Source organism: Populus euphratica, unplaced genomic scaffold (assembly GCF_000495115.2).
Source record: "Populus euphratica unplaced genomic scaffold, PopEup_1.0 scaffold270.1, whole genome shotgun sequence".
Classification (NCBI taxonomy): Eukaryota; Viridiplantae; Streptophyta; class Magnoliopsida; order Malpighiales; family Salicaceae; genus Populus; species Populus euphratica.
The window spans coordinates 153,127-162,894 of NW_011500151.1; the positions used below are offsets into that span (position 1 = coordinate 153,127).

At 29.1% G+C, this 9,768-nt stretch overlaps 1 protein-coding gene across 1 annotated transcript; it reads left to right on the top strand.

Moving 5' to 3' along the window:
• The first annotated feature begins 2,783 nt into the window (after positions 1–2,783).
• On the top strand, positions 2,784–3,338 carry LOC105110968 (abrin-a-like). The gene has a single exon (XM_011006183.1). It carries the CDS (start codon positions 2,784–2,786, stop codon positions 3,336–3,338), a length of 555 nt encoding a protein of 184 aa, XP_011004485.1.
• Positions 3,339–9,768: the final 6,430 nt, after the last annotated feature.

The following is a 9,768-nucleotide window of genomic DNA, read 5'->3' on the forward strand; positions in this document are numbered from 1 at the left end:
GGGGGGAGAGTCTATCTTGAATCCATAGTCTATATTGGCTTTTACGTATTAATATTAAAAAAACAGCACCAATTATGATTACTTATGTGTGTAGGTTGAACATGTATAGTTTAACTTCACTGAATAACATTACTATCAATTTGCCTGCAGGATTATTATTTGAACAGCAAAAGCTGATGCTGAGCGGATTATTAATTATACAGCTAGCATTTTCATTGCTTAAACAAACAATATACGATGAAATATCAACAGTACTCTATAAGGTGTGGAGAAAATATTAATATTTTATTTTTATCATATTAATATTTTTATTTTTATATGTTTTTTTTTTATTTTCTCATTATTGACTTTTTTCTTTTTTTAAAAAAAATTGTATTTGTTTTTTGAAATTATTTTTACTGATTTTTTTCTAAAAAAATCATTTTAGAAAAAATATTATGGATTGCTACAATGTTTTCTTATATGATTTTTTCATTTTTTTTTTATGATTTTTTCTTCAAAATGATTCTTTTTTATTTTTGTTATATTGAGTTGGTTAAGAATTTAGCTTCGTAGTGTTTTTATAAAAAAAAAATTGTACATTGCTACAATATTTTCTCCACATGATTTTTGTTTTGGTATAATATTTCTCCATATTTTTTTTCAAAATTATATTTGTTGAATTTATTTTTTTTAATATTGAGTCGGTTGAGAATTTAGCTTTAACTTTCCCTACATGTTTTTTTCTTTATTTTTTTTGTTTTTTCCCCCAAAATTATCTTTTTTTTTTGTTTTTTTAGAATTATTTTTATCAATTTTATTTTTTTAATATTGAGTTGGTTGAGAATTTAGTCTCGTAGTTTTTTTTTAAAAAACACCGTTAATTGCTACAGTGTTTCTTCATATGATTTTTTTCTTTTTTTTTTTAATTTTTTTCCAGAATTATCTTTGTCAATTTTAGTTTTTTTTTTTTTCATATTGAGCTGGTTGATAATTTAGCTTTGTAATTTTTTCTTCAAAAAAAAACATTGTTGATTGCTAAAGTGTTTCCCCACATGATTTTTTTTGTTATAATATTTTTTAAAATTATCTTTATAGATTTTATTATTTTTAATATTGAACTAGTTGAAAATTACAATGGTAAATTTTCTCATTTATCATGAAACACTATAGATTGCTAAAATATTTTCCTGCATATTTTTTTCCTTTTGTTTTTTTATGATTTTTTTAAAAATTATCTTTATTAATTTTATTTTTTTAATATTGAGTTGATTGAGAATTACAATTATATATTTTCTCACAAAACATTATAGATTACTGCAGTGTTTCCTACATGATTTTTTTCCTTTTGTTTTTTTATGATTTTTTAAAAATTATTTGTCTATTTTATTTTTTAATATTAAACTAGTTAAGAATTTAATTTTTTAGTTTATTTTTTCTTGAAAATATTATAGATTGCAATAATATTTCTTCATATAATTTTTTTATAGATCCATAACAGCATGTCATAAGCTTGCGGCAACACGCGGGCATATCAACTAGTTTATATCTAAAACGTGATTGTGTTAAAGAATCATAGTGATTTAAAATTTTTAATTATTAGGTAAAGCTTTAATATAAAATTTATATTATTTTTTAATATATTTTCTTAAATGAAAGCTTTTTAAATTTAAGATTTGTAAATGTATATATTATCTTGTGTTTAATTTTGATTAAATAAATAAGAATGATGAAATTCATACTTATATGACTACTTAGTTATTAAAACTCTCATATATCTAAAAAAATTAATTCATTTTAAAAATTTAAATTATTAAATAGAATTTTAAAATATAATTTATATTATCTTGAGATTTGTAAATGTATATATTATTTTATGTTTAATTTTGATCAAATAAATAAGAATGATGAAATTCAAATTTATATGACTACTTGGTTATCAAAACTCTCATACATCTAAAAAAATAATTTATTTTAAAAATTTAAATTATCTTGAAGTTAGTGGAATTTCATTGGTGGTGATAATAATAATTAAAAAAAGAAGAAGTAAACCAGGTGTGTGATATGGACACAGATACATAGGAGCGTGCACCTGGTTTAATGGCTCTATGATTACTTTTTACTTTGATCCTTAGAAGTGGTCTTTCTCTCTTCCTCATCTTCATAAATATAAGATTCCGCACATTGATATGTTCAGTCCTCTAGCTTATATATGAATACCGAGTCATTGGATATATATAACATTTCATTAAAAATTACTTATAACCCTTGGTAGTGATCTTCTTAATTAATATATTCAAGTGATTGGGGACATACGTACAGCCAAGAACCCTTATAAAAGCAAGGCAGGTTATGCTCCAAAAAACCACAAGCACTCTAGCTTTCTTCTTAATCTTCTCAATCACAGTCATCCTCACAGGTTATCAGCAGTTTATTCCCCTTATTTCAATTGAAGGTTAACTTATTTATCATTTTACGCAAGCACACTTCACTTTTTCTTCATGCATCTAAGAATATATGACATTTCATAAAACATATGGAATATTTATTTGATAATTAGTTCCCTTTAGCTAGGCTTGGAAGCAAGTGTGAATTGATTCATGCCTACTTCTGCTGCTATTCAGCTCTAAAATCAATTGCTAATGAAGAACATTTGGGATATCAAAGCAAAACGTGATTCAATGTGTTAACTTTTAACTGTGCTTGCTCTAGTGGGCTGGAGACTTTTGCAAGGTTGATAATTTAAGATTTGACACTCTTCATCTGTTTTGACAGGTGAGATTTGGAAATTCCCACGATCCATAATGGAAGGAAACATGAAAGTTTGGATTTTGGCACTATGGGTTTTGTTAGTGGCAATTCACGATCACCATGTCGTGGCAAACGATGCTGGCGTTTATACTCATGCCGAGCCTATAGTTCCACTGCATGCCTCCGAAGAAGGTAGGAAGGCTATCAATGATTCAAAGCCGTTTTCCATCGTCGGGGCAGGCAGTAAACTCTGCGTTTCAGTGAACAGATTCGTGCCCCAGCTAGTGGATTGCAAGGCCGACACAAAAGAGCAAAAATGGGAGTTCCATACAGATGGTACTTTGCGGACAGAGACAAACCTTAGCATGTGCCTCACTTGTAATGACCTAACCCAAGGAAGCGACATTCTCGTTCTCCCATGCAACTTCAGTTCGTCTGATTATATATTTTGGAGATATAGGTCCTCTGATTATGCCATTATTAATACTGCCAGTGCTTCTAAAGACCTGGTAATGGATTTGCGCGAAGGTCAAACAGAAGTCCCTCAACAAATATTTCTTTGGCAATCCAATGGTGGAGACAACCAGATGTGGTATCTAGTACCATGATTAATCCTGCTCAAATTGAAGGCAACAAGTTATTGTTGCCCAATAACAATTACGTTACTTCAATATATATGAATAAAGACGGCTGCGGCCTCTGTTACATCGTACTTGTGTGCAATGCTAAAATATATAAATGAAATGAAGCTTCGCTTTGATGGAGTGGTTCTTTAATTTGTTCTAATTAGATTGTGTTGAATCAGTAAAAATCGCCTTATTTTCATACTTTCTTATATATATCATGAAAATGGTCCTGAATACGACCCGCATGTGGACAGACACGGTCAAGAACCCAACCATGAAAAAGAGCTTGTTAATTCAAAGTTCTTTTGCGGGCTGAGAAATGCAAGTCATACTATTTGAATAAAAAATATTCTTTCTTTTTTAAATTCATTCCTTATTACTTGACTATTGATAGTTGAGTTCCAAGTTTACTTGCTTACCTTACTCGTGCAAGGTTTAATAGCTTTCTCTTATCACTATTTAGGTCTTGGGAACCGGTAAGAAAAGGTAAAGGGAAAAACAAAAACTAGCAAGAAATGGTGGGATATACATAAAAATTACTAAGATACAACGACGAGTATTTTTTTTTTTGTTAGCAATAGCTGTAGGCAGGTGCGGAGGTATGTTAAAGGCTTGAGTGTGTTATATTCTAGGTTAATATTTTATCAATATTTTAAATTAGTTTTACATAAAAAAATTTATAATTCTCAATTAAATTATTAAAAATTTGTGTGAAGTCTTTTAATATGATCCTTTAGCTTGAATTAAAATTTTAGAATTTTTGGAGAAGTTAAAAAATTTAATGAAAAATTATAATTTAACCAGTTTTATGTTATTGAACATAATTTTTAATCCGACTATCAAATTGAGTTGAAATTTTATGAGGGATTTTAAAATATATTGAATAAAATATAATTAAAATTTTAGGATAAACAGAGCTTGACAATGCTAACAAAAAAAACCATTAAACACAAGCAAAACGACTCATTAAGGTAAAATAATTATTTGCTATTAAAAAATAAAAAAAAAATCAGTTCTTCCTTCTTTTTATATATTGTTGACTATGCAGAAGCAGAATGGAAAAAGAAAGAAAAGAAAAGGCGAGAGAGAAAACAAGAAAAGTAAGGGAAAAACATAAAAAAATTCAAGAAAAAAATTTTAAAAAATAAAAAATAACCTCATAAACTTACAAAGTCTAACTTATAAAATACTAATTTAAGAAAGAATCAAGTGAAGGAAGGAGGAACTGAGAGAGGAAAAAAATTTAATTACTTTGTTTTCCAGTTGACATGAGATTATTATTTTATCTCAGTTGAAGGGTTGATACAATATTGATTTATTTTTGGTTATAAATAAATTATATTTCATAAAACATCAAAGGATATAACTTCAATGGTGAATTTATTTTTACTTTTATTTTTACTTTAATTTTATGTACTTTTAAATTTATTTTTTAATAGTTTAAGTAGTGTATTTGAATTAAAACTTTACTATTAAGTTCAAACTTCATGTATATAAGTAATAATTAATCTTAAAAAAATTTATATATTTATTTAATAATACAGGACTAGAAAAATTACTGGCTATCCGCCCTTGGTTTTAGGTAGAGATATTTAAATGTCTCATTAGCCAATCGACATTGATTTAGTATAATTGAGATATTAACAATTTGTACACAATCTATATCATGGGATGGCCATGGAATTATTTGTTGAGGGACTTCTATTTGAGAGCCGCACAAATCCATTACTAGTTCAATGACAACATCCACAATTACTTTATGATTAGTATTTAAAAATACATTTTGATTAAGGTTTTATATTAGCATTTTACACTTGAAGTATCAATAACTCTTTAACTAAAACATGTTTTATAATAATAAGTTTGATACTATAAGATACCTTTAATTTATAATAAATGTTCATCTTAAATACAACCCTATCACATAAATCAAAAGATTGATTGATGAGTTCAATTACTGAAATTGAGAAGACAAAGAGAGGATGAAGCTTAGAAAAGTGATATTGATTTAGTCCAAATTGGAACACTGTTCAGTCATTGAGTCATATTTGGAGCTGTAGATCTTGAATTTTAATTTGTCTTATAAGGCTAGAAAGTTAAAATATAGGTCTAAAACATTCATGGGAAGGCAAGACTCACTTCTGCTAATTGGAAGTCCAAATCTTAGCAACAATAGAGAAATCCGAATCAGTCCTATAGCCTAGACACTGTTCAGTTTTCAACCCATATCTTGAGTTCTGGAAGTCCAAATGACCTAAAAAATTTTTGTTAGAAAGCTGAGAAATTTTTTTAGAACTTTCATAATTTAATTTTGTTTGAATTTTGACATTAGCAATGATGTTTTTGGCAAACAAGAATATAAGGACTATCACCAAATCAAGAGTTGGCTATCTGCTCAACAATTAGTCATCAAATTAATAGTTTTTAATTTTGACATATAAAAGGAGGCATTTGCCATGTAATTAGATATCTTGATTTTCATATCAAGATCTTGTTCTTGCTCTCTCTTTATTGTTGTTGTTACCTATTTTTTAGTTCTCATAAAAAAATACAATATATATTATTCTAAAGAAATTCAAAAAATAATAGGAGCAAGAAAAAGATGTTAGAATACCGAAAAAAAACCAAAATTGGTTGAGAAGGTTTAAAAATCCAAAAAGGTGAAATTTGACAGTATATTTTTTACTGATAAGAGCTTTGTTAAGTGTTAACAAGAAAAATTCAATTTGAGGAAAAAAAAGTCTAAAATCAGATGTTTATGGACTCAATTAAATTTTATCTAAGGTTTTATTAAATTTATGGAGGGTTTGATTGCAAGAAAAATAGATTTTTAAGTCAATTTAGGCTTTTATTGGATGAAATTAAAGTTACAAGGTCCAATTATAATTTTAAAGATTTGATTTGATCAAATCAGAGGCTTAATTGCATAATTATTGAAGTTTGATGGCTAATTAGAGACTTGATTGAAACAATCCGAAACCAAGAATCAAACCAGAAAAGGCACTAAAATCAAGGGATCCAATTATAATTTATTTGGGGGGGCTTGATTACAAAGTTATAAAAACATCCAAGGACCAAATCAGAAATATCCATTTTCATAGGAAGACAGTGCTTTTTCAGAGCAATATTTCATCACCTTTCTTCAAAGTCGTTTTAGCAAATAGTGGAGTCGTTTCAGCAATAAAAGCACCAGATTGCTTCAGTTACGGGGAATGTTTCATGGCTACGATTGCTTTACATGCCGTTACCAAGCTGAACGTTGCACCGCAGGGTATTTTTTGGCTTATAAAAGGTAGAGAAAGACAATGAAACATGGGGGTGCAGAAACACTGGAGGGAGAATGAGACAGTGAGGAGAAAACAAAGAGAGAAAAGGGTGAGAGAGAGAGAGAGGGAACAATATGAAAGAAAAAGGAAGGGAAGTAGAAGAGAAAGAAGACACAAGATAGAGAAGGGCAAGAATTAAAAAGAAAACAGAGGGGAGAAGTTTTGACAGACAAACAAAACACAGACAAAAAAGAAGAAGCAAAGGAACAGAAAAGAGGAGGTCGGCCATTACAACCATCTCATAGCAAAGTGAAGCAACCAAACAAAGGTGAGGAAAAGAAAACAAAAATAGACAGGAGAAAGATAACAGAAAAACATGCTGAGAAGAGGAAAAAAAATCGTTAATTGACCAGAATTAGCTTCCCAGGCCGCTGCCACCAGCACCTCTACGAAGCCGCTGTAGAGAGGGAAGAACATTGTTGACAGAGGGAACAAAAAAAAAATAGAGGAAGAAAACAGCACAGCGAAGCAGAGGAGAGAAGAAGAACCACCATCGCCTTCACAATAACTCTACATCTCAATAACCTCCACTGTATCGTTTGAAAGCCACCAGCAGCTCCTCCCCCACCAGAGACCAAAATGAGAAGAACGAAACAGCAGCTGACGAGGAAGGAAAAAAACAGAGGTTGGTGCCTCTCCATGGGGAAGAAGAAGAAAAATTACAATTAACACTGCCCGCCACTATCATAACCACCATGAACCATCGTCAGCTTCCTCTCCACCACCACCAGCATCACCGTGAGCTTCAGTAGGTCAGCCTTCCTCCTTTCCCCTTCCCTTTCCTTTTCTTTTTCTTCTTTACCTTGGTCTCCATTGTTCGGCTAAGGAACAGTAGAGAGTGAATTATAATTCACTCTCCACTGTTCATGGCCTGGCCAATTTCGGCCTATCTCGCATAGTCAGGCCGGGCCTGCCCACGTTAAAATAGTTCCAAATATATATATATATATATACAAAAACATTTCAGAAAATTTATGATTTTTAGCATATTTCTCTACTAAATTTTGCTTAATATTGATTTGTATTTTTATATCATAAAGATACAAATCTAGTATTAAGATGCTCGGTTTTCATCAAAACATTGAAAAAATAAAAAATATATTTTTATGCATACGACCAAGTCTCTCAAAAATAAAAGAAAAAAATCATATTGTAATTTCATATAATAAAGAAAAATTCAAAAATATATATTAGCATGCATTTTGGCTTTAATAACCAATTTATTAAAGTCGCGAGAACTAGGCCAATATTTCAAAAATTATAAAAAAGTTATTTTGTTTTTGTTGAATATATGAGATTATGACCTTATATGTAAGATGTATTCCGAATATTAAATTTTTTTTTTGATGTTAGAACGATTAAGTTTTACCCGATAAGATAAAAATCTCTTTATGAAGAACTTTTCTTAAACAACAGACGAACCATTAATTAGAAAACACGACAAGAGCTTAGATTTTATCAGATAATTAAACAATATAACCTACCTTAGGTAGGATGTATTTGGGGTGTTAATACCTTTTCTTTACACAATCAGCTCCCGCACCTGATCTCTGAGACCAATTAGGGTTCTTAATCACTAAAATATTAGGTGGTAACTCCCATTTCTGCTTTCCATAGATAAAAGACAAGAATTCCTTGTCTCCCAATATTTGCCACATTAAATAGATAAAAGATAACAAATTTTGAGGGTTGATGTTTTTCCCTGCGACATCACACACGTGCACTAATTGTAATGCTTAAGTTTTATTTGTATTAATATCTTATTTATACATCTCATTTACTTTTCTTTACTTAGTTAGCTTTTATATTATTTATGTTCTTATCTTGTTTATTTATGTTTCTCTTTTTTATTATATTTAGTTAAGTTTATTTTGTCAATGTGAAAATGTTACACTAATGGTATAAGAATAAGTATAGTGTAAACTCAATATGGACTTTAATATTTTGATACTAACATGTTTTGTATTTGTTATCTTGTTCACTTTTAATACTTTGCTTGTTAAATAGTTAATCTAGATTTGTGTTGTATAATAAATACTTGGTATTTTCATAGCCCAACCATATGGTATAATCGACACTTGTGCTATGAAAAGAACTTGATTTGTTGTTAACATAAGTTATAATCATGAATACCTGACAACATTTACAAGTATTAACATTATTCGAATAAGAGAAATAATGTAATCGTGTCAACAATTTATAATCAGATTGAAACCTTCTTTGTATGTGGTTTCTAGTTGAGTAATAAAAAGAGTTTATACTATACTTGTTTAAAATACCATTAGTGGATCCTCTAACCTTGACATTTATTTTTATCATTGTTTAATCCTCACATTAATCTTACATCTCAAAGTCCTCTTTAACTTATTATTATTATTATTATTATTATTATTATTATTATATAGTTAACCTCCCTATAGTTCGACCCCAGTCTTGTTAGTTTATTTATTACTTCGACACTCCTACACTTGGGAGAAGACATCAATCTTTTGAGCGTGTCAAGTTTTTGACGCCGTTGCTGTGGAGGTAAATTCTTGTATAAATTATAATTTTTATTTTATTTTATCTTTTTACTTTTCTTGTATCTAACTTTTTTTTTTGTTTTGTTTCTTTTTTTCTTTTGTTCTCTTCCTACACGTGCATGAGAGTTTGGTTACATACATTAAGTGGTAGACTTTATAAAGTATCCTCATCATTTTTTAAAAATATGGTCAAAGAAGATAACTATTCATTTCATAATGGGAATAATGAGAATAATAGTGTCAGAACACTTAAAAACCACATGAATCCCATAAAAACAAGTGCACCCTCATGCATAATTTTTCCTTCTAATGCATTTCATTTCAATTTTAAGCCAAATATTATTCAACTTTTACCCTCTTTTCATGGTTTAGATTTAGAAAATCCATACTTGCTATTGCGATGTTACGGTTACACAAATTAATTACTATAACTTCAAACACAACACACAAGATAATATAGAGCAAGCAAATGGTCGATCCCACAAGGAAGGTTCAAGTTAGATTCTTATGTTAGATGATATGCAATTTGGGGGGTTTGGATGTTATCTAGGCTAAAGCAAAAAA

Bases quoted from the DNA above. Each gene is read 5' to 3' on its own strand.
- LOC105110968 (XM_011006183.1), top strand. From the start codon at position 2,784: ATGGAAGGAAACATGAAAGTTTGGATTTTGGCACTATGGGTTTTGTTA.